This window comes from Biomphalaria glabrata, chromosome 6, assembly GCF_947242115.1.
Source record: "Biomphalaria glabrata chromosome 6, xgBioGlab47.1, whole genome shotgun sequence".
In the NCBI taxonomy this organism is placed as follows: Eukaryota; Metazoa; Mollusca; class Gastropoda; family Planorbidae; genus Biomphalaria; species Biomphalaria glabrata.
In genome coordinates this window covers 19,762,509-19,788,604 of record NC_074716.1, presented here as the reverse complement: position 1 = coordinate 19,788,604, position 26,096 = coordinate 19,762,509, and the positions used below count along the sequence as shown (strand labels likewise).

Below are 26,096 nucleotides of genomic sequence, written 5' to 3'. Positions count from 1 at the left end.
GATTCGATATCAGACAAGTCACAGATGGGATAATCCTGGACCACACAGCGTACATCAAAAAAAAAACTTGATCGCCCAAAGTTAGACCCAGCAAGATGTTTGCTAAAGGAGTTGCAGTTGAATGATACAGAACATTCTTTGTATAGAAAACTCATTGGCCAGTTAAATTGGGTCGTTCAAGGCCCCAGACCTGATATGACTTTTAAGTTAGTTGATCTCAGCACAAAGTTAAACAAAGCTTTGGTTACAGACCTAATGCGAGCAATAAAAGTCATCGGAAAGCTAAAGGACTTAAGACCCATACAATTGTTCTGCGATGCCGCCTTGGGTAATCTTAGTGGTGGTACAGGAAGTACAAGTTCCCATATTGTATGGATTAAAGACTAAGACGGGCATAATTGTCCCATTTTTTTTGGCTAGCCTCGAAGATCAAAAGGGTAGTGAGATCTACCATAGCTGCTGAGGCATTAGGCTTGCAATAAGGCCTAGAATCTGCCATCTTTTACAGAACTGTAATAGAAGAACTCTGTGGTATTGAGAAAACAGTCGTTGCCTATCACAGTTTTCATTGAAGCGCTTCAGATCACCAAACTAGTGGAAGACAAAAGGCAGCGTATTGACATTGCTTCCATCAATGAGACGCACAGGACTGAAAGAATTGAAATTCGCTGGTGTCCAAGAAGAGCACAACTAGCTAATGTGACGACCAAACGGGGCGCATAAGGACTTCTACTTCTGACCATACTGCAAGAAGGAAGACTCCCGGATGAGTTTGTGTAAGCAGCACTATTATTTCATTTTTTTTCCTTACTCACCATATTTTTATTTCTAGTAATGTAAATATACCTTTGTATAAAAAGCCCTGCCGTATTTGTTGTTGAAATATATCATTATTACTAGTCATGTGAATATGCCTACTATTTCATTTTGTTATTCATCATATGTTGTTTTTGAAAAAGAAAGAAAAAAGAAAAAAAAAGGAAAAAAAAAAAAAAATGAAGAAAGAAAAAAAAAAAATGAAGGAAAAAAAAAAAAAAAAAAAAAAAAACATGAATAAAACAGATTTTTGTAATTTGTTTGATTTTCAAGTTATTTTGCTTTACACAAACTCTTTTACATTGTACTATTGTCATGTATAAAATACTTGTTAATATAATATGTACTATCCTATTTCTCGGTTGATTTTCCATTCTTTTCTGATTCTGGATTTTTGCCTTTAAAGTTGAAAGTAAGAATGAGTGAGAAAAAGAAAAGAGAAATTGTAATGAATGTTGACATTGTTATATGAGTAGCTTGAATGATTCCCCTTGACTAAGGGACTGAATGTTGGGAATGTTATGTGTCATGTGTGTTAACATAGTGTGTAAATAAAGTCACTCATGAATCTGGCGTTATAGTGTTGGCGTTGTTTATTAAGTGTAGCGTTCCATGTTTAACAGATCATTTCATAAATATTAAAGAATGGTTCATTTATATGACAAATAAAAGTTTCTTTCTGTTTTATTTATATGACAAATAATGTTTATATTCTAGAGTTTTCTTTACCTCTAAATTCAGCAGCAAATTCAAATGTTGTAGTATTAGAGCAGTCAATCAATTCACCTCGTTCTGCCAAACTAACTGGACAGTATTGACCATAAACACCAACTCGTTGATTGAACTCAGAAGGTGTAATACACAAGTCTGCAATTCCTGCAGCTTGAGCTGGAACAGAACATACAATGTCACAATTCATTTAGCCTTGCGTTAGTTGTAAAATGTATTTAGTGCTACTTGCCCAAAAAATTGTGTACTTCTTATCACAAAGAGTTCTTCAATGTTTTAAAAATGTACATACTAATTCTAATCTAAGGGATTACATTCTAACCAATGTCATATACATATATATTATTATTAAAATGTAGCCATGTTCTATAATGCTTAAATGTAACAAGACTGTTTTAATTTTTTTCATTAGACCAAAGAAACCAAATAGGTTTCATAACTGAAATCTTTGCAACTGATTAAAACAAATAGGTTTCAAACTGAAATCTTTACAACTGATTAGATTGAGAAAGTTAGAATGGTTCCATTCAGCCAATGACATTGTACTGTACAGAGATTTGGCTACAATAAGCACTTACCATCTCCTATTCTCTGTAAATAGTCTTGGATTCTTCTAATACTTTGTAAAGCCAACTCAAGACCTCTGTCCCACATCCACCATTTGGACTGGTCAGCTTTCATTTTAGAATAGTTCTGATGTTCTTTCTGATACCAGTTTCGAACTTCAACACATTCTCTCTGATAACAGGATAATTTGATGGCTAAAATTTGAGCACTGTCATGAAGTACATGAGGCCTGCAAAACAAATAGAGCATTGAGTTGTAAAACTTTTAAGACTACAGGAAATTACTTATACACCCAGTAGATCATCAAATGAATGGGTAATAGATAAGTTATGAGTTTTTAAATGCAATAAAATGAATCTAAGAAAAGTAATTTTAAACTCAATACAATCATTGTGTACCTTTACATATGCTCTATTTAATCTACATCCTTACGTCTGCTACATTCAAGCTACTTTACATAATGTTTTATACACATTTTTGTTTTGGGACATATAATTTGATCACAAATTCACTAAATTCATTAATAATGGTTACCAATTGAAATAAACACAAAGTAGGTCTTCAATAAGTCAACATAGTGGATTACATTGAATTAAAAAAATAATTTTTCTACAGTGCTATAACAATAAAATATTTATTTAAAAATATTGAAGCAAAACAAGATTAAATAGAGACCTTGTATTTTCACACAAACACATAGGTGGCTTCTAAAGGTACCTACATTAGTACATACCATAAAAAGTCTTCTTCACATTCTATTTTATGTTCAAATATTTAAACAAATCAATTTTCAAATAAAATCAGATTGGATAGGATTATATCAGATCCCACTATCATTGAAAAAAATAAAATCCAGTATGGGTATCGAACCCACATCATTCATGTTATTAGTGTGATGCAGCCAGTTTTGTGAATTTCCAGACTTTTGAACAACTTGTTCCTTCTACCCACCTTCCACTCCCCCCTCTTCATGAAAAGAGTTTAAGATAATTTTCGATTTTCGGATTTGAAAAACAGCATATTTAATAATAAAAAAAAAAGGTGTGCTTTCAGGAAGCAGCCACTGCATCCAAATTTTGTAAAGCTACAAAATATATTAGGGCATGGTGACAGAGGTAAAGTGCATGGCTTCCAAACCCAAGCAACCCCAAAATGTTTAAATCTTGGTGAAAACTGGGATTTTGAGCATCAGGATTTTTAGATGCTCCTGAGTCCAACAAACTCTTATTAGTTGGAGAATCTAAAGTCAGTTGGTCATTGTGCTGGCCAGATGACACTCTCATTAGCTGTCAGTCATAGAAACAGATGACCTTGACATTATCTCCCCTATAGACCAGATGATCTGAAATGGGTACTTTTGACATTTACAAAAATATCATGAAATTGGATTTTTAATAGCTCTTATAGTTTTTGAGACTAAACATGACAGAAAGATGGACATACTACATAAAAACTAATAACTTCTTTTTCAAGTGACACAAAAAAAAGGTGCAAAGAAGCTAGAATGATAATACATTTTGAAAAATAATATTTGAATAATAAGTGAAAGATTTATTTTTAATTTATTTTCAAAAGATAGTTTAAATTGCATATTTAAAGAAAATAAGCAAAAAAAAAAAAGTTAATAGTGAAAATTATAATAATTCCAATATAACATGTTTCATGCAGCCAGTTAAATTTTACACTGACCTAGGTAATGTTAATCTGTCTTTAACTCCTCGGATCAAACAGTCTTTGCTTTCAAGTTCAAGTTCAATGACTCTTACAGGAATAATGCTGTGTTCTGTCATCAATTTCACTTGGTTCTGGGTCATGGGATAGCCATCTAAGACATAGCTGCAAAACACATTCTAGACAATATAGAGAACTGATTTCTGCTTTAAAGAAAATACATACTAATACAAAGATCTAGTTTCAGATACTGACAACAAGCCTGTACAAATGTCTTCTTCAAAGGTTGTTTGATAGTTTAATAATATGAGCAACTAGTGTACACTTTGTATGACATGCATAAGCTTTTCATCTATGGTGGAAAAACTAAAAATAGAAAGCTTTTTGGTGTATCTGGTGTACAGAGACTATTTTGATGTATCTGGTGTACAGAGACTATTTTGATGTATCTGGTGTACAGAGACTATTTTGATGTATCTGGTGTACAGAGACTATTTTGATGTATCTGGTGTACAGAGACTATTTTGGTGTATCTGGTGTACAGAGACTATTTTGATGTATCTGGTGTACAGAGACTATTTTGGTGTATCTGGTGTACAGAGACTATTTTGATGTATCTGGTGTACAGAGACTATTTTGGTGTATCTGGTGTACAGAGACTATTTTGGTGTATCTGGTGTACAGAGACTATTTTGGTGTATCTGGTGTACAGAGACTATTTTGATGTATCTGGTGTACGAGACTATTTTGGTGTATCTGGTGTACAGAGACTATTTTGATGTATCTGGTGTACAGAGACTATTTTGGTGTATCTGGTGTACAGAGACTATTTTGATGTATCTGGTGTACAGAGACTATTTTGGTGTATCTGGTGTACAGAGACTATTTTGGTGTATCTGGTGTACAGAGACTATTTTGGTGTATCTGGTGTACAGAGACTATTTTGGTGTATCTGGTGTACAGAGACTATTTTGGTGTATCTGGTGTACAGAGACTATTTTGATGTATCTGGTGTACAGAGACTATTTTGGTGTATCTTGTGTACAGAGACTATTTTGGTGTATCTGGTGTACAGAGACTATTTTGATGTATCTGGTGTACAGAGACTATTTTGATGTATCTGGTGTACAGAGACTATTTTGGTGTATCTGGTGTACAGAGACTATTTTGGTGTATCTGGTGTACAGAGACTATTTTGGTGTATCTGGTGTACAGAGACTATTTTGGTGTATCTGGTGTACAGAGACTATTTTGATGTATCTGGTGTACAGAGACTATTTTGATGTATCTGGTGTACAGAGACTATTTTGATGTATCTGGTGTACAGAGACTATTTTGATGTATCTGGTGTACAGAGACTATTTTGGTGTATCTGGTGTACAGAGACTATTTTGGTGTATCTGGTGTACAGAGACTATTTTGGTGTATCTGGTGTACAGAGACTATTTTGGTGTATCTGGTGTACAGAGACTATTTTGGTGTATCTGGTGTACAGAGACTATTTTGATGTATCTGGTGTACGAGACTATTTTGGTGTATCTGGTGTACAGAGACTATTTTGATGTATCTGGTGTACAGAGACTATTTTGGTGTATCTGGTGTACAGAGACTATTTTGGTGTATCTGGTGTACAGAGACTATTTTGATGTATCTGGTGTACAGAGACTATTTTGGTGTATCTGGTGTACAGAGACTATTTTGGTGTATCTGGTGTACAGAGACTATTTTGGTGTATCTGGTGTACAGAGACTATTTTGATGTATCTGGTGTACAGAGACTATTTTGGTGTATCTGGTGTACAGAGACTATTTTGGTGTATCTGGTGTACAGAGACTATTTTGGTGTATCTGGTGTACAGAGACTATTTTGATGTATCTGGTGTACAGAGACTATTTTGGTGTATCTGGTGTACAGAGACTATTTTGGTGTATCTGGTGTACAGAGACTATTTTGATGTATCTGGTGTACAGAGACTATTTTGATGTATCTGGTGTACAGAGACTATTTTGGTGTATCTGGTGTACAGAGACTATTTTGGTGTATCTGGTGTACAGAGACTATTTTGGTGTATCTGGTGTACAGAGACTATTTTGGTGTATCTGGTGTACAGAGACTATTTTGATGTATCTGGTGTACAGAGACTATTTTGATGTATCTGGTGTACAGAGACTATTTTGATGTATCTGGTGTACAGAGACTATTTTGATGTATCTGGTGTACAGAGACTATTTTGGTGTATCTGGTGTACAGAGACTATTTTGGTGTATCTGGTGTACAGAGACTATTTTGGTGTATCTGGTGTACAGAGACTATTTTGGTGTATCTGGTGTACAGAGACTATTTTGGTGTATCTGGTGTACAGAGACTATTTTGGTGTATCTGGTGTACAGAGACTATTTTGATGTATCTGGTGTACAGAGACTATTTTGATGTATCTGGTGTACAGAGACTATTTTGATGTATCTGGTGTACAGAGACTATTTTGATGTATCTGGTGTACAGAGACTATTTTGATGTATCTGGTGTACAGAGACTATTTTGATGTATCTGGTGTACAGAGACTATTTTGGTGTATCTGGTGTACAGAGACTATTTTGGTGTATCTGGTGTACAGAGACTATTTTGGTGTATCTGGTGTACAGAGACTATTTTGGTGTATCTGGTGTACAGAGACTATTTTGGTGTATCTGGTGTACAGAGACTATTTTGGTGTATCTGGTGTACAGAGACTATTTTGGTGTATCTGGTGTACAGAGACTATTTTGGTGTATCTGGTGTACAGAGACTATTTTGGTGTATCTGGTGTACAGAGACTATTTTGGTGTATCTGGTGTACAGAGACTATTTTGGTGTATCTGGTGTACAGAGACTATTTTGGTGTATCTGGTGTACAGAGACTATTTTGGTGTATCTGGTGTACAGAGACTATTTTGGTGTATCTGGTGTACAGAGACTATTTTGGTGTATCTGGTGTACAGAGACTATTTTGATGTATCTGGTGTACAGAGACTATTTTGGTGTATCTGGTGTACAGAGACTATTTTGGTGTATCTGGTGTACAGAGACTATTTTGGTGTATCTGGTGTACAGAGACTATTTTGATGTATCTGGTGTACAGAGACTATTTTGATCATTTATGTATGTACTAAGTTTTGTGCACTTTTAAGCTCACTCTGCAGAATCAAATTTTCTAAGCTTTTCTAAATTTTATTTAATTGGCAACATTAAAGTTCAATTTAGCATCTTTAACATTGTTTTGTTTATCGTGAAATCCGCAAAGGATATTTTGAAAAGTGTTTTCTAAATATTTTATATTTATGGGTCAGTGGTGATTTTGAGGTTTATATTGAATTTAAATCATTTCACTAAAAAAAAATGTTTTGTTGCGTCTTACTTTAATCCCTGTGGTACAAATATTCAGAAGAACACAAGAGGAAATCAACTTATAGGCACTTTTGGTATTCTATACTTTTTCTACCACTACAGAGACTGAAACTAGTTCATTACTATGTTCCCTCCCCCAACCCATCTCTTTGAATTATTGATGGTACATTTTGCCAGTCCACTTTTCATTTTACAATTCTTTAGTTTTTTTTTAAATAGTTAACAATAGAACGAATTTACCATGACTTCAAATATTGCAGCTAAATAAAATTGATTTGATGTTTTTAAATTGAAATGAAATTAGAAAAATACACAATAAAGTTATTTCATAAGCTTTGATCTATAAAGCTCAGTGAAAACAAATTAGCATTTTTTTATGGCAAATTTTGTATTGCTTAAAAAGCCCTGTCATTAAAAACAGAGGGAAAAAAAAAACAGAAGAATATTAATAAAAACCACTTAACTTTTAATCTATTTGCTTATTTAGCTTTGTCTCTAGTTTTCACCATTTAAAAGATAATTGAGTTTACTTATAAAAAGTTAACAAATTACATCACACTTTTCTGCTACAAGCATTATCGCATAATTATTTATGGGTTATCTTTCCATTTTTAAAAGTGAATTATAAAACTTATTATTCCCAATTATTAAAAACATAAAATGAGAATTTACCCTCGAGTCTGACAAGTCATGTCTAATAAAGCAACATCTAAGGCTCTGATCTGTAAAGTTTCTGGGACAACACGACCATTGGTCAGATAGGCTTGCATGCTTGTTGCTAACTCAGTGTGTTTCTGAGTTTCCAAAATCTTTCTCATAGCTTCTCCAATGGAAAGTCTTTTGACTCCATAATCGTCAACAAATCTTTTGGCAACTTTAAAAATGTGTAACTATAGATTAATATACTAATTTCAAATGAAAACTATTTGCAGAATTTCATTAAATAATAATTTTAAAGAATTTAAAAGAAAAATAAATTTTTATTCTTAATGAAACATTTTTGTTTATACTGTACAGAATAATATCTACTATAAGTTTTTCAAATAGTCACTATATAACTTCAAAATTGAATTTTGAAAACAATAATCTCGTAGTGTACACATTCTCAATTGAAATTTATATAGTCAGTTCAAGTAACTTTCATGGGGTGAAGTGGCCAAGTGGTTAACACCATGGTTTTCTAACCAAAGGTTCTCAGGTTAAAATCCAGATGACTATGATTTAGAATTTTCAGGATGCTTCTAAATCTACACAACTCTAATAATTAGTGCCCCTGGAATTTTATGAGCTACTTTTAGCTTTGTTATTGAGTTCTCAGAATGTAATTTCAAACAACAACTTGTGACTTCTGTTGTTATAAGCCACACATGATATGTATGTCAGCTTAATATGTCACATTTAGGGTACCGGTAAACTAAAAAAAAACATGACAAAATAATTTGACAAAAGTTAACCAAAGTTGCTGACACTATTTTGAGGAAAAACATTTAAACTATGAAAAAAATGTTGCTTGTTTATTTTAATATGTTTAAAATTATTAAGTTTGAAACAAAATATTTTAAAATTTCTCAATGATACACACTTAAGTTATTTTTCATCCCATGGGTTCAGTATGAATAAATTAAAAATGAAAGGTTATCTCATGATGCGCTTTTCTTTTTCCTCCTACATCAGAAAGCAACATAAAACCTTATATGGTATAAAAAAAACTTACATGTAGTTTTTCCAGATTTAGGTGGTCCGATGACAGCAATTCTTATTGGAACAACTGGTTTTGCAGATGGTTGGTTTAAATAGGTTAATGGGTCTTGCATAAAAAGCTGTCTGTTATGTTGTGTTGAAAAGAAATAGATATGGGCTCTATGAATGCAGGGATACTTGGGTATCTCAGGGCCTAGAGTTGGTTGGATGCAGTCGCCTTCTTTTAACTAGAAATGATACCAAGTTCATAAAGTTACCAGCACTGATCAACTGAATTAGAAACTATCAGTTTATGTTTCATCATTGCATCTTTTAAGTTTCTATTACGAATATTTTTTTTTTTAAATGATAAAACCTCTCATTTTCATGTCACTTTAAAAAAAAAATTTTTCAAAGAAGCAAGCAATCTGCAAAAACAAAAGTATCCAAATTGAGTTGCTATGGATTACCTTAACTGGATCCCATTTTCCAAATCTACTTATATATTTATATCCCATTTGAAGCATTTTTTGGGCTAAACTTTCACTGATGAGGTATACACGTTCATAGAGGCTCTTTCTAAACTCTACATATGGCTTCAGCTTCTTGTTGAGTATATAACGTATGATGTGAGGTTTACGTCCTGCTGTCACATTCACATGAGGAATCATAATTTCTGCAAGTGCTTCCTAGACAAATATCAAATATTTCTATTATTTCTAAAACAAAGAAAGGATTTTCCATTTGTTTAATTTGATTACTTAAGAATCTACCTAATTTATAACTATCTAAAAAATAAAAGTTACCTCAACAGCAGTTAGACGATTTGTATCATCATCAAAAATTTCATTTAATTCATTCTTCATTCTCTCAATTGCATCTTCTTCTAATTCCTCCTCTTCTTCTTCCTCCTCTTCTTCCTCCTGGACATCAAGATCAAGCACAAATTAAAACATAAGTACATCAATATAATTGATGAGTTAATGAATCAAAACCTAAAAAAATTGTTTTAAAGCCAGCAATATCAAAATGTAACATGAGTTATGTATTTTAAAGCTCTTGTATTTTAACTGACATTCCATTAAGACCAAAATTGCCAGACTCTTAACATAGTTACCATGGATTATTTACATCTAATCCCACAGAAGTAAGCATTGTTATGAATAAATGTCTAACAAATAAACTGAACATCTAATGATAAAACAAAGGTTGCAAACAGGTAAATTAAAAGTTTTCTTTGAGATTTGATTGGAAACTTTAGAAACTAAACATAGTAACAGCCAAATTGAACAATAAGAAAATTTATAGAAAAATGAATAACAAAAAGATAGCACAGAGCTGCCATTTTGATGGTGCTGAAGATCAATAAGTTATACATGGGATAAAAAAAATCTTCTACAAAGGAAAGCACAAAGATACACAAATGATGTTTGGCTGATTCTGAATAAGTAGTGCATTTTATTTGGAAAACTAAATACTATTATGTAAATGAAGTTATGATTCTGTATAAATGCTGTGAGTACTTACTTCAAATTCTTCTGCAAGAATATTTTCAATATCATCTTCCTCCTCTTCTTCTTCCTCTTCCTCCTCACCACCATCTTCTTCTTCTTCTTCTTCTTCATCTTTAGAAAAGTCTGAACCAGTAAACTATTAACAAAAACACAGAAAAATTCTACAGAAAAAAAGCCTTTAGAATGAGCCTTTTAAAATATATACATTAAAAAAAAATCAAATCTCTAAAGAAAAAAAATCTTTTGATTTCATTTCTATTCTAAAAAAAAAATAAGTAGGATATTTTTAAAAAGTTAGCTTACTCTTTTCATCTTTTTTTTTTCTTCTTTTTCTGCCAGCAGTTCTTCCCTTCTTTTGTTAATGGCTTCCTCCTGTATGTAAACAAAAAGTTGTCCAAATGTTTGCCTGCTAAATGTTTAGGTAATTTTATAAAGAAATACAGGATTTAGTCAAGAAAGTTAAGTTACCTTTTTCTTACGAGCTCTCTCCTTTTTACGAGATTTCTTAAGCAATCTTTTTTCTCTTTTTGCCTTCCATTTATCTAATCTTGGAGGCAGAAGACGACCAATGACATCATTTTCTGAGACCTGAAAAAGTTACACCCGATTTCTGACTTTCAAATTTACTAAATCATAAACTATGAAAAAATTGTGTAGCTATATATTTTCATAAGTAAACAAAATTCCCTAGTAGTGACTATACTGTTATTAAATGTATAGTTTTGAAAGTCCAGAACTTGTTTGACTAAACTTGTGCAATAAATACTTGTCTTAATCACACATTAATTGAGCTAAATAGACAAGTCTGCATTGTCCCTGACACCACTACTTCTTTATTTAGCAAATGAAAAGAAAAAAAAACTTATAAGTAGTTCATTTCTTTGAGCTAGCATGCTGAACACACAAGAGCTGAATGCACAATGATCTACACAACAAACACATTAAAAAAACAACAACTGATGATGATCTGCCAAATGCTAAGTCTATATTAATTAAAAATATTTTATTTACAAAAATGTTTTCATTTGCAAATAGCAAGCCATATGTGCTAATCTTAGAGTTTATTGTGTAACATCATTTCATTTGATTATGAAAATGATATTTTCTTGCCATTAGAATTTTGAAGAAAATATTAACCCAATAGCTCCTATTTCCAGTCTGATAAATCCTCTTTTTAGTCCTAAGCAAAGAGGGGTAATTTTGAATGAAAAAATCGTAAAAAATAATAAAAAAATATATTAATTTAAGAACTTGTTCTAATAAACAAATAATTTAAAAAAATAGATCATTATATCTAGTTTAAAAAAATATATACACTTTTAATACCTTTGAAATCTAAAAAAGCTTAAAATATACTTATTTTCCTTAGTGGGGGTCTACGGGCCTGTTCTTAATAAAAATGCTTAAAAATTAATAATAACATATCAGGTTTTCACTAAAAAAAGAGTCACCATGCTCTCATTCTCACTGTAAACGAGACATGAAGAGCTTTTCTTAAAGGAAAGTTTGGAAAATAATAACTCTCAACGTTCCAGACCCTTTTGAGCATATAATGTAAAAACCTTTTGAACTGCCGTAGGAGCTAAAGGGCTAAGGCAGGTATTTTTTCTTGAATATTTAGACAGAATAGAAGAGATTTTACCATAGTGTATACAATATAAAAATGTTTACAAAAAGGTTTGTACCTACCTGTAGAAAGATGACAGCATCAGGAACAAAACCTGATTCTTGCATGTATTTAACTTCATCTGTTGAAGATGGGAAACCCTCCAGGATAAACCCAGTAGATCTATATTGAACCCAATAAGAGTTGTCCATTAATAATAGAACCTTCAATTAATTCAATAAACTAATTAGAAAAGTCACACTAGTAATCAAAAAACATTTTAATACAAAACAGATTTATTATTTGAGTTTCAGTTTTTGAACAAAATTATTGTTTGAGTTTCAGTTTTCAAACAGATTTATTGTTTGAGTTTCAGTTTTCAACTCAAACAGATGCTATCTAATGAAAGACAAAAAGGAATGAATATGATTGACTCTAAGATTTATAGTGGCAAATTTTCTCCTTATACATATTTAGCACCAATCAGAAAAGTGAAAATTAAAAAAATGTTTCCTATTTACTTGAATGGTTCTGAAGTCCACCAGTACTTGAGGATACTGTCTAATAGTTCAGTACTTAAAGGTTCATTGGCTTCCAAATATGCTTTGATAGCCTCTTCATCTTCTGTGAGTGTCATATCCTCTTCATCCTAAACAGACAATAGATCAATTCAGAGTAACAAACAGTCGTCACTTTTGATTTTTTTTTTAAAGGCCCCTGATAACTTTTAGATCTATAGGGGTGAATCAAAATCTGTAGGAATGCATTTTTTACTAGAAAGAAATTAATTAAATTAAGCTGCATTTTATTTTAAAGTATGTTAACACAAATTTAATGCAGAAAGAAACAAAGCAAGATTGTAAACATAAAATTCGAGAACTGTTATCACTGATAGAAGAAAGATCAAAAGAGAGCCCAAACCAGTAGGAGAACTCACTAACCTTGGCTGGATGCCCACCTAGGAGAAAGAAAACTGATTCCAAAACTTCTGCTGCCTTAGGACTACACATAAAAAAAGCATAAAAAGTCATCAGGGGTCAACTTTAAGGAAAAATGAGCTGGTGATGCTTAGGTAGTTTGCAGCAAAGAAAGCTCTACCCTAGCAGAGCTTGCAACATCACTGATCCCAAACTGCAAGAGCTACCTGCCACTCCTTTGTACACAACTGTGTAGAGAGGGTTACAATGTTCCCACCATAGCTAATCCCTGCCTATCATTGCTATGAGATGAACTATTGCTGTTCCAGGACTGGCCAACAAAACTATATAATGTGGATGTTCTACATGTTAGTAAACTAAATAAATATACACAAGATTTATTCACTTGTTTTTTTTTTAGTTTATCAATAAATGTTAGATCTACCACACCAATTATCTTTGATTGGTGTGAATATAGAACCATTTCTTGTTATTGTCTGGAGTTCTGATTGCCAAAGCATTAATATCTGTCAATGGAGCCAATGTCCGTTTTTATCAATAACTCTCTAAGGTATTTTGAAAAGTCAAATAATATTAATATAGTTACAGATGTTACATACATCTAACATTTGCAAAACTTTTTGACTGAACTTACAATTTTGATTTCCTCTTCTCCAGTTTCAAGATCTACTTCTGTTTCTTCTACCTCTTTAATTGGCTGTATAGGTGCAACTACTGGCACCATGCTGTGAAGATCTTCTTCTTCTCCTTCTCCTTCAGCAGTGGCTCTAGGAAATAGATTCAAGAGTTCAACAAAGCAGAAATGGTAAAATAGTATATTTACGATGACCTGATACACATTTACATAACATATTACAATGACTTCTGATCATAACACATTTTAGAGTTTCAAAAGTACCAGACATGTACAATCAATTTATTAGTGGATTCAAACATTCCTTTTTAAAATATACATTTGACTAGAAAATAATCAATTGTACACACAATAGTTGGAATGTTTCAAACAGAATTTTAAAAAAAAATGCTATATTTTATTCAAAAGCCTTTTTTTTCAATTACAATATAATATTCTAAAAATGAAATCTACATTTACCCTACTGACACACAAAAAGAGGCAAAACAGAAACAAGTGTGTAGTTCACGGACAAGATGTTCAATCTTATGAAGCTCACAGGAAATAATATTTAACTATTTTGTGTTACAAAATCTTAAAAAAAGAGTACAAAGTCTCTCTCATTATTTTGTACTCTTTTGTAAACTCACACATAATGATACCTCAACTTCTTGATTTTTGTCTAAGACCCAATACAATGCCACGTTTTAGTTACATCAAATTATTAATCGGTTCACATAAAATAGTACTGCAAATGCTAATGAATTAATTAAACATAACTCTGCCAACACCAGTTAATTGAGAAAAAAATGTTGGAAATACTAAGACAAAAACAAAGTTAACATTTTATTCTTAAACAAATAATCAATGAATGGCAAACCAGAAAATGAAAAAGAAAACTGAACGTTTTAATGATAATTTAAAAAAAACAACCATGGAACTGTAAAAATAATTTTCTTTTCATCTTCAAAAATCTTACAGCATAGCCATTTCTTCCTCTACATATCTCATGTGTTCCCAAGCATGGAGCTCTTCTTCCACATCCTCAACATCATCATCATCATCTTCTGAATTATCTGAACCCGTTGTTCGTGATGAGGATTTATGTTTGAAATCTGATCTAATTTTACATTTATATAAATAACTTCAACAAATTCTAAAAAAAACATGGATGAATTTCAAAAATAGCATCATAGATTTCCAAATATAAAAAATGCACAGTCAAAAATTATGAAACACCAGTGTTATTGACTTACTTGATTTAATTAACCCTGCATACCCCAGTGGGAGCACAGGGACCCATCTCCACATCTGCACCAAACTGAGTTCTGAGCAACATTCTTCACATACTCCCATGACATTACAGAATCCTCATCTTCACTGACAATCCTCCTCCTCCAGGCTTGTTTAGGCTTGCCCTGTGAGTTCCAATCAAGTGCCTGCTTGCAACATTGGTTGTTAGTTTTCATAAGATATATCCTGTTCAGCTTCATTTTTACTTTTTGATATCTTGGGCTATATGGGTTACTGAAAAGTTCTTTCCCAAATGTTGACAGTAAATATCTTTTTGGGACATTCCCAGTATCTGATATAGGAAACTGTTGGCTAAAGTCTAGAGTTGTTGTTTTTTATTTTTGTGACTCTCCAAGTTCAAGAACCATACAGAAGGACAGAGCTTGTTTTGTAAAAACAGTGCTTGGAGCACCAGACAGACAGAGTAGTGGCAAAGGCAAACCTAGGTTTATTGATGCAATTTTATATATTTTTATCAGTTTATCAGTTTCACTGTCATTGATAGTCCTACTTCCCAGATAAGTGAAATGGTTACATATCAAGGATATCTCCCATCACTATCTTGTTTGTGGTTGATTCCATAACTTCAGTTTTCATTTGTTGATCAGTAGTATGTCTTTTTTGCTTCTTCTGAGAGTCTGATCAATTTGGTCTGAGAATTTTATTGTGTATGGGAGAAGAGGCAGATATTATCAGCAAAGTCCAAGTCTTCCTGGTGTTAAGAAAGGATCTACTGTGTGCCATTTTTACAAAGCTTATATCAGTTCACTCAATCTGACTGGTACAATATTTGTCCACGTCATTTCGCCTACACCCAATCTCGGATCAAGTTGAAATTTTACACAATTATTTGAATAATTACTTCATGAAAAAACAAGAATCAATAAAATAAATTAACCAATTAGTTAATTAATTATTGGTAATTAATTTTTTTTGGTATCAAACAAGGGAACAAAATTGTACTTGACAGATGTGGTGGTATAAGTTGAATTAGTCCCCTTTATACTTTGTGTAGAGAATTAGGCTGTGGCTTAAAAGTTTAAAACTAACAACAGATAGCTATAAAACCTAATTTCATCAGCGAATTGGTGGCACAGTGGTTACTGTTTTGGCTTGAGGAGGCTTGAGCCCTTGAGTTCAAATTCAAGTCACACAACTTTTTAAATTTTTATTTTGATAAAATACATTTAAAAAACTATCACTATAACCTTCACACAGATACCCCTTACTTTCTACCCCTTCCCTTTCCCAACTGGTCCAGCAAAGTGAGAGGATCATAGTGCATTGAGAAAGCTAGAAGCATGAAAGTGTGCTAAACAAAAACAATTGGTAATAATATTTCAAATCACACAGATTTATTGTTGTTGGTCTAGATCTATTACAAACTTAATTGCATTACTGATCCAAACTAATTAAAATAACTATACTTAATATAAGCTTTGTTTTTACAAAGTTTATATCAACTCTGTCAGGTAAAAAGTTTGTACACATTATTTCTCCGACACCCAATCTTGGATCAAGCAGAAAATTTGCAAAATTATTTCTTTTACCTGACAACACAAGAATCAATACAAAAAAAATTAACCTATTAGTTAATTAGCTATTGGTAATTAATTGTTTGGTATCTCAAACAAGGAAAAGAAATAGTACTTGACTAAAGTAGTAGTTTAAGCTGAATTAGTCCCCTTTATAGGTCGTTGTCTGAGTCTTAGTAAACACAAACATTATGATAAAACAATAGAAACAATACATAACTATTACTGTTACAAATTTAATGACATGACTGATCCAAACTAATTGGTGCAACTATTCTTAATACAAGCTTTGTATTTTTTTTAAATAATTATTTGTTACAGGAAATGGGTTAGTAAGTTTGCTGTTGTGTTGTGTATATAGACAAATCTCTTACTATAAACATGATTTGTATTGGGATAAAAAAAAAGTGTTAAGTCTTATACTCATATTATCACAATATTTCTTGCAGATTGTTGCAAAAACTAAGATAATTCTCTCTCTAGTAAGAAAACTAAACATTTGTTCTTATATAAATTCTATAGTTGTTTTATTTCTTAATATTTGCTGCATTTCCCTATTTTACAACCTGATACAATTTAAGCTGGGAAGATAGACAAATAGATTGTAATAATGAGGGAACAAAAAAGCCAAAAGAATTTAAAAATAAACAAAGAATGTTATGATACACTTAGTTTTTTTTCTTATATATATATATATACATACATAAAACCAAAAACACTTATAAAAACCTTATAAACAAATAATAAACTTTAACAAAAAATGCAGAAAATTGTAATGTAACAATACACAAATAATGTTTTTAATTAAAAGGTTTTAAAAATGTTAAGATAAAAGATGATATGAAATGTTTAATGTATTTTGTCCAAAACAAAACAGAAACATGGTAATACCTTGTATGAGTTAAAAGAATACTGCTACCCACTGATTCCTCAAAAAAACTACAAATATAGTATTAAAAAAATATTATTTTTAGTTCCACTGTATGGTAAAAATATTTGATTTATGATTTGATTATATATGATTTTTTAATGTTGAAAATTTATTAAAAAAAAAACAGCACACAAACTAACAAGGGAGGAATGGGTCAAATCTTCCGAAAGTATGTTGCAGTAATAATAAGTTATATAGGGAATTCCTGTGTTGCTAAACAATATATATATATATAAAATATATTAGTTTAAGAGTGTATAAGGTGCATTTCTAGATAAAGCCTGCCTCTATAACTGACAATTTTGTTTTAAAGTGATGTGTAAAAATGAACTGAATTGTGAATAGTGGTATCTTTTTCAAACTGTTGCACAGAAGGAGAAATGCTTAAATGAAAATTCACAGGTCAAATCTTTGTGGGAAAGCCTTAGGATGCAATATACAGCCTATCAAATATTTCAATATTGAATGGAGAAGCCAAAGAATATTTTTTGGAGGCAGCTAAGAGGGAGAAAAGTAAATTTACAGACAAAGAGTATGTGTTTTTGAGGAGGCAGCTAAGAGGGAGAAAAGTAAATTTACAGACAAAGAGTATGTGTTTTTGAGGAGGCACTACAAACCAAGCCATTCCGATTCAACGTAACAGAAACTCGAGCTTGGGTAAAAGTATGTTGAGGGAGTGTTGGGTAAAAGTATGTTGAGGGGGTGTTGGGTAAAAGTATGTTGAGGGGGTGTTGGGTAAAAGTATGTTGAACAGTGTTAAAATCCAAGCCATTTGATGGAAGAGCATTAATTTTCTAATTTACTAAAAAAAGTCATTTGATGAAACTAAGTGTAAAAAAAAAAAAGGACTTACTCTTCATCATCATCACTGATAGTGTCCTCCTCCATCACATACTCAGGACCAATTTTCTTCTTAGTTTTCGCAATGATTAGTTCTTGTAGTCTTTCTCTGAAGGAAATGTGGAAAATCCCTAATTTTTCAGCTAAATATCTTCCATGTAATGTTTTCCCTGATCCTGTAGGTCCTAAAATAATAAGTCTGATAGGAGGGATCTGAAATTTAGGGACATTACAATCATAATTATTGCTTTCCATATGTCTTAAAAAAATGGATGGCGTCCTACACTGCACTAAATCTATATCCTCGGCTCTTAAATAATGTCATAAGCTAAATTTATAAATCTAAATTGCATAGTTAGCTCAATGCTAAATTAAGTTAATATTCGACTTTGTTATTGTCATGCATTCCTAGCTAACTTGGACTACAAATAAACATGCCATGTAACAGAATAATAGCAGCACTCAAGTATCAAGGTAATTGAGAGAAGAAGGTGAAGAGAATATGGTGAAACAGAGATAAGCCCAGAGGGACATGAACTAGGATAATGCCGTATCACATAGCAGTGAGCAGTCTAACACCTAGAACATCCAGATACCTTGGACATATTCACATTGAAACTCTATAGCCTCATATTACTGAATAAAAAGCATTTCCCCTTTCTTACTTTCAGTGGTCCAGTTTGAGCAACATAATCCGAAGGCTTTTCCAAAAATGCATCTTTAGTCTCAGGTGAAGCGAAATAGTAAACTCTTTCTCGATAAACTGCTGCCAACTCAGGATTTCCAGGAAACAGAATATCTGTTTCTTTCAGCTTGACAGGGTCAAAATTTTTAGAATCACCCATCAGCCTTTTTTTGTTAGTTTGTTCTTCTTCCTGTAACAGAAGTTTGGGAAACAAAAAATGTATCCTAACCATTATGAAATTTCAACAGAAGCTGCTAGCAGATCTATTACAAAAGTATTCTGATTACCTCCCCTTCTTCTTCCCCTTCCTCTTCATTCTCTTCTTCTCCTGCGTATGCTTCTTGATCTTCTTCTTCTTCTTCCATGTCTTGAGTGCCAAACTCTGAAGCTTTATACTTGAATATTCCTGGAAGATGATAGATATATCTTTTTATTTCATAGACTAGAGTAGCTATGCCAGTTTAAGAAATTATTTGTACAGACTTAACAATCAAGTGTGTTAATGATGGTATGAAATGCAAACACACTGGAAAAAAGTTGTAAGTTGTTTTGTTTGTCTTGTCAGCAGTTTTTTTGTGTGCTTTTTTCTTTACAAAGTTATGCTACGAATCTAATAGTGTAGCAATACCTACTCTCAATATATTGAAGCACCATATCTAAAGTTGTCTCTGGAGTATGTTCAGATATATCTACTTTAAAAGGCTCAATAGGAGTGGACGTAGTTATTGCTGCCAAAAGATTGGTTAAGTCTTTGTCAAAATCCCCAAGATTTTGTTTGAATGCTAGAGCCTCAGGCTGAGCCATCAGCATCTACAGAATAACAATTAGATAAGTATTCTGTTAGATAAAATGAATATATTTTGTAATTACAAATACATTTAATAGGATTTCTAAGTATCATGTTTTTGGTAGTCAGCTGAGCTTCTCTATGGCTAAAGAAAAAAAAAAGGCTTCCTGATGTTCTTCTTGATATATATATATAACATGAACGGTTTCAATCTATGAATTGTAAAAAATGTTAGAAATAATGTTTTTAAAGAGATATTTGAATACAATCATAATTTTTTTTTTCACAAGTTTTTTTATATCTTGACAACAGTTATGATAAGTCTTAATGTAGTGCTCACATTTACAGCTGGTGTGACATAACAATGTAGTTCATAACTATCTTTTTTATCTAGTTACCTAATTTGGTTTATCTGCACCAGCTTAAAGCATATCCAAGTACTCCAAGAAAACATATATAGCTCAGTTTAATTTGCTCAAAGTTATGCTATCGTAAAAGAACTGTGGCAGTTTTCTGTTATTTTAGTGATTCTACAGAGTAAATAATGCTAAGCAAAATTGAAAGACATTTAAAAATGTTCAAACTGTTAAAGGATGACTGTGTGTTTAAAATTAAGTCTAAAGGACTACAGTTCTTTCCACTGAGTTCTACTTACTTCAAAACAATATATGAAAAACTGAGAGAGCACATATTACCAAATAGATGTAGCTAATTATAACCTAAAATACATTCAAATAGCAAACTAAATTTCTATTTCTGAATCCTTTACAACCTGCTTTATTTTCTTCTTTATCTTCTGGCAAACCAATAAATCCTTCATAAGCACCCTTTCAGTCAGTCAATTAGACAACAACATTGATGTAGATCATTCACTGGAGTTCAGACATGTGTAGATCACTCAATGAAATCCAGGCATGTGTAGATCACTCACTGAAGTCCAGATATGTGTAGATCACTCAATGAAGTCCAGATATGTGTAGATCACTCAATGAAGTCCAGACATGTGTAGATCTCTCACTGGAGTTCAGACATGTGTAGATCACTCACTGAAGTCCAGATATGTGTAGATCACTCAATGAAGTCCAGATATGTGTAGATCACTCAATGAAGTCCAGACAAGTGTAAATCACTCACTGGAGTCCAGACGTTTAAATCACTCACTGGAGTCCAGATATGTGTAGATCACTATTGTCACTTAGTTTAATCTTGCATACTATCACAACATACTGTCAGGAAGTCAATCTTACAAACCTTTTATCACGGTTATTACAACTTTAAATATTTTTCTAGTTGACTTCTTTTATTTTACAGAAAATTTGGTTGTACTAACCTGTAATTCAGACTCCCCACTTACAGATGATTCTACGTCCTCTGTTTCTTCTGTCTGTTGTTTAGTTTTTAAATCATCACCTTGCAAACATTTTTTTTTAAAAAAGATACATTTGAGCTTTTTGTGATAAGTAGAAAGTCATACAAAACTATAAGCTATTTTCATACAATTCTTAGATAGGAAACAGACATTTACATATTTTTAATACAAAATCTACATAGTTAGGCATACTTTCAACAGACATGCTCACAACAATTAGATACATACTTTGAGTAACCACTGTAGGCTCTGGTTCTGGATCTTTTACAGTCCCTTCATCTTCTGCATGTTTTTTTGTGTGGTTTAAGATTATAAAAAAAAAGGATTTGACAATATTCAATATCTATATGAATATATATATAAGGCAAATGCTTTTCTTCATTACTCTAGTCATTTTATTGAAGCCAAAAACTGTACTCAGTTTGAATGCAAAATGGTTACTTTCAAAGGATTTTTTTATTTAGCCAATAACTTCAAATCACTGGAAAACTATTAAAGTATTAATCTATAAATCTTGAATTTATTTCAATTTTAAAAAATGAAATGAAAATGCAGAAAGTCAAACAATGTTTGTAACAATTGAAGAAAAAACAACAACTGCAATAAATGACAACCCAGGAAACCAAAAATCAATTCTTTCTCTCACTACTTGGTCTTTCTTTCAAAGACTCAATGGTTGCAAAGAGCTCAGAATAATCATGAAATTCTTCAGCCAGTATAGTTATAAAACTAGGTCCTCTTGGTTGCTCCATGCCCATGTCAGTAAAAGACTTATGAGTCTGAATCTCTCCAGCCAATGTATCCCATAACACTTGATTCAGCTGTAAAGCAGCTGTTGTAAAAGACAGTGTTTAGAATATTGTGTCAAGAAGCTGTTGTAAAAGACAGTGTTTAGAATATTGTGTCAAGAAGTTGTTGGAAAAGACAGTGTTTAGAATATTGTGTCAAGAAGCTGTTGTAAAAGACAGTGTTTAGAATATTGTGTCAAGAAGCTGTTGGAAAAGACAGTGTTTAGAATATTGTGTCAAGAAGCTGTTGGAAAAGACAGTGTTTAGAATATTGTGTCAAGAAGCTGTTGGAAAAGACAGTGTTTAGAATATTGTGTCAAGAAGCTGTTGGAAAAGACAGTGTTTAGAATATTGTGTCAAGAAGCTGTTGGAAAAGACAGTGTTTAGAATATTGTGTCAAGAAGTTGTTGGAAAAGACAGTGTTTAGAATATTGTGTCAAGAAGCTGTTGGAAAAGACAGTGTTTAGAATATTGTGTCAAGAAGCTGTTGGAAAAGACAGTGTTTAGAATATTGTGTCAAGAAGCTGTTGGAAAAGACAGTGTTTAGAATATTGTGTCAAGAAGCTGTTGGAAAAGACAGTGTTTAGAATATTGTGTCAAGAAGCTGTTGGAAAAGACAGTGTTTAGAATATTGTGTCAAGAAGTTGTTGGAAAAGACAGTGTTTAGAATATTGTGTCAAGAAGCTGTTATCTTCTAATTTTATAAAATAGACATTACTTAAAAAAATATGTCCTACACATGTCTCTCAATCTATCTAGTCATGCATGTTGTACAAGACAATGTTTAGAATATTGTGTCAAGAAGTTGTTGGAAAAGACAGTGTTTAGAATATTGTGTCAAAAAGCTGTTATCTTCTAATCTTATAAAATAGACATTACTTAAAAAAATATGTCCTACACATGTCTCTCAATCTATCTAGTCATGCATGTTGTACAAGACAATGTTTAGAATATTGTGTCAAGCTGCTGTTGTAATAGTTTCCACTAGTCCTTACAAACAGTGTCCATAGAAAGAACTCATCACATTTATTAGCAACTAGTTCAATGTTAACATTTAAATATGATAAAAAAAAATATTGAAAAATATAAACATTTGGCATCTTCTAACAACTACAAGCTGTGGATCTAATTAAAGGGCTATAACACAAACTGGAATACATTGCACCAAAAATCTTTAGAGGAAAAGAAAAAACAAAGGAAACAGAACAGCCCAAGATGACTTAGAAAAGGGAAATAATTAGGATCAAAGTCTCATTGAGGACACTCCTGCAGAATTGATAGGTCCAATAGACTGCACTACAAAGCATATAATTAGTTTATTAGTTACTTAAAATCACCAACTACTATACACTTCATTGATTATACATATCTTTGGACATTTATTTGTACAAGTATACATTGCTTTCTTCCCATTAATTATACATCTAAGATTAGTTTCCCCTTAATATTATAGTGAACAACTCTAGGTATTAAAATATATGATTTAGTAACAACGTTTCAGAGTAATTATTTAGCAAAACATGGTGTAAATAAATAAATAGATTAAAAAATATCATATACAATCTTATCCACAGATATTCCACAGAATAAGAATATTAATCTGAAGATTGAAAAGAATTTTAACACAGTGATAACTACAATAGAAACTGTATTAGTATATCAAAAAGACATTAAAGGAGCTCAAATGACTACATGAACTGACCAACAATAAATAGAATGGGTGCCTCAGTCTTTCTTTTTTATTATTTTCAAAAGATCTTTTCAGAAAGAACATTAACTCTCAGTGGCGTAGCTAGGGTGGGGGGAGGAGGGGGGAGAATTTGAAGATCCCCCAGGCCCCCACTTGAGGGGGGCTCCCAAATGAGTGTCCGAATTTTGTTTTTAAATAAACTAAATATTACACCACTGTCATGTAATCTTGCTGTTATATAAGTTAGTGACCCTGTTGTATGTATTCCACTCAGAGTATTAACTCTTTCCGTGTGGGGTTACTCTCAATTTCAAGGAGTAACTTCATAGCGCTGACTAGTGCTGTGTTACTCTCAGGAAGTAACTTGGTATATAGGGTAGGTTATTTCATCATCCTTATCATTTAAGAAGAAACCTGATAAGAGCACTTAAAACAAAGGAGACCATGAACCTGTCGGAGAAGTATCACTATTCAGATGATTCATACAAAGATACAGCAGTTGAAGAAGTGAAAATGTCTCTTGATGAGAGAAGTAGTGCTGAAGAAACTCCAAGGGAATACCCTTTTACCACAGTCAGAGAAAACATCCGAAGTAAGTGATGATGAGTCAAGTGATGGTCTTCCAAAATCACTTTCTCCAGAAGTGGAAGAAGCTGTAATTAAGTAAAAAGACTTTGGATATATCCAGACCTGAATTTTATCTGTGGAACTGCAAGCAAAATTCTGTTAAAGGGTAGCTTATTTTTCCAAAACAAAGATGAATGGTATTGTTTCCTCCAGCAGAGTTTACCCAAAATAAATCACGAAGGTTGAAATCATGGTTCACTGGAAAGCTTCCAACAGTATAAATTTGCAACAGATCTTGGCAACTCTTCTCTCCACATTTGGGATGTCTATTTTGTTTCGCATGCATACTGTTTTCTGAGGCATCAGAAAAGACATCTAGTGCATTGAGCAAACCAGGAGTTGGTTTCACCAAATGGAAAAAACCCAAGAGACTGAAAGAACGTGAAGAAAGAGTCCACCACAACACGCTTTTTTGAAGTGGAAGCTAGAAGAAGAAAAGCTTAAGGCAGAACCAGAGGAACTGTCACATATGTTTTATGCACAAATTTTACAGCAGTATTGGAGAGATATTCTGAAGGGTGTAGCTGCAGCTATTAAGTACTTAGCAAAAACAAACTCAAGCTTACGTGGTCACAACGAAAAACTGAATTCACCCAATCTTGGGAACTTCCTAGCATCTTTGAAATTTCTTGCAGAATTTGATGAAGTTACAAAACATCACTTTCATATAATTGAATATGGAAAGACACATTAATTGTCACCAGAAATTCAAAATGAGTTCTTGAACTTGATAGGCAATAAAGTTAGGGAATCAATTGTTGGGAGAGTCAAGCAAGTTTGTTACTTTTCTCTTACGCTTGATTCCACTCCAGATGTTTCTCATCAAGAACAGGTACCTCTAATAGTTCATTACTTGTTGATAATTTTGAAATAAAAGAGTCATTCTTTGGTTACTTTGAAAATTTGAAACCTGATGGATAACATTATGAAGAACTTGTTCTGAAAACTCTTAAAGACATTGGACTGGACTTTGATCTGTGCAGAGGTCAAACCTATGATAACACAGCCACAATGAGTGGCCGTCCTTCTCTTAGACATAAATACATAGGCATCATTTCTGAACTGTGATAATCACTCTCTCAAACCTGGCCGCTCTTCATTCTGCTGAGGTAGATCCAGCAATTGTCACCTTTTTTTGTAAACTCTACATGAATAGTTCAACTTTTTTTTCCAATTCACCCCAGAGATGGGCCAAACTGAAGGAAGCTGGAGCCTTGAGTTTAAAAAAGGAGAGTAATACAAGGTGGTCTGCAAGAGAAGTAGCTATGTCCGCAGTTTTCTTGCATCTCGACAAAATCATCAAGCTGTTGGAGAAACTTTCTAAATCAACAACTGAAAAAAATGGACACTTGAAGCAATGCACAGAATCTTCTTCATACAGTGGAAAATTTTCTGCTTATCTGGAATTCTGGTCAAATCTCCTGCACCCAATCAATATAGTTCAGAAGAAACTACAAAATTCTGGACAAACATATGGGAAGCTGCAGAAGAAATTAAAACCCTTTCATGCTTTCTGCAAAATGATGAGAAACTGATAAAACTGATCACACAATCCATCGAAAGAGCAAAAGAAGATAGTGAATGCAATGGATTTCCTGTAATCAAAACAACCAGAATAAAGAAAAGACTTGATGGGGAGTTCAATTCAAACGTGTTGAAACAGAAGTACTGGACAGACTTCATTTGGAGATGAAGGACAGATTCCAAAGGATGGAAAACCATGGGGAAACCTTTGGATTTCTTCTTTCTTCTTGAATGAAGACACCTCTTGGAGTCTATGAATGATGACACGCTGATGAAAAACTGTGTTACTTTTTTCTGTTTGATGAAAGACAGGCAAACCTCTTGTTCAATGATGTCATGAATGCCTGAGCACTTTTCATCAACACCCAGTGCCACAATCACCAATTGACATATTGAGGAAGCTGGCTTCATATGGCAATGATGTGTGCTCAAACCCTGCAACATTCATTCAAATACTGGTAACTCAGGCCACTTCCGATGCGTAATGTGAGAGATCATTCTCAAAGCTC

General features: G+C 32.6%; 1 protein-coding gene across 9 annotated transcripts in view; it reads right to left on the bottom strand.

The window, feature by feature from the left end:
• LOC106064580 (adenylate kinase 9-like) overlaps positions 1–26,096 on the bottom strand; it is a 50,379-nt gene that overhangs the window by 8,251 nt on the left and 16,032 nt on the right. For 6 of the 9 annotated variants that reach the window (XM_056032186.1, XM_056032189.1, XM_056032190.1 and 3 more), the window contains 22 exons: positions 21,605–21,790; positions 21,187–21,240; positions 20,920–20,999; positions 19,435–19,612; positions 19,090–19,208; positions 18,783–18,992; positions 18,131–18,330; positions 17,238–17,285; positions 14,498–14,638; positions 13,540–13,672; positions 12,489–12,616; positions 12,051–12,150; positions 10,830–10,949; positions 10,665–10,733; positions 10,375–10,497; positions 9,654–9,770; positions 9,318–9,536; positions 8,882–9,095; positions 7,840–8,041; positions 3,802–3,948; positions 2,124–2,341; positions 1,546–1,704 (listed from right to left, as the gene is read on the bottom strand). In XM_056032186.1, coding sequence (XP_055888161.1) covers positions 1,546–1,704; positions 2,124–2,341; positions 3,802–3,948; positions 7,840–8,041; positions 8,882–9,095; positions 9,318–9,536; positions 9,654–9,770; positions 10,375–10,497; positions 10,665–10,733; positions 10,830–10,949; positions 12,051–12,150; positions 12,489–12,616; positions 13,540–13,672; positions 14,498–14,638; positions 17,238–17,285; positions 18,131–18,330; positions 18,783–18,992; positions 19,090–19,208; positions 19,435–19,612; positions 20,920–20,999; positions 21,187–21,240; positions 21,605–21,790 — 3,165 coding nt within the window. The remainder of the gene's footprint in view (positions 1–1,545; positions 1,705–2,123; positions 2,342–3,801; positions 3,949–7,839; positions 8,042–8,881; positions 9,096–9,317; positions 9,537–9,653; positions 9,771–10,374; positions 10,498–10,664; positions 10,734–10,829; positions 10,950–12,050; positions 12,151–12,488; positions 12,617–13,539; positions 13,673–14,497; positions 14,639–17,237; positions 17,286–18,130; positions 18,331–18,782; positions 18,993–19,089; positions 19,209–19,434; positions 19,613–20,919; positions 21,000–21,186; positions 21,241–21,604; positions 21,791–26,096) is intronic. The other 3 variants (XM_056032192.1, XM_056032193.1, XM_056032194.1) reach the window with 3 other exon arrangements.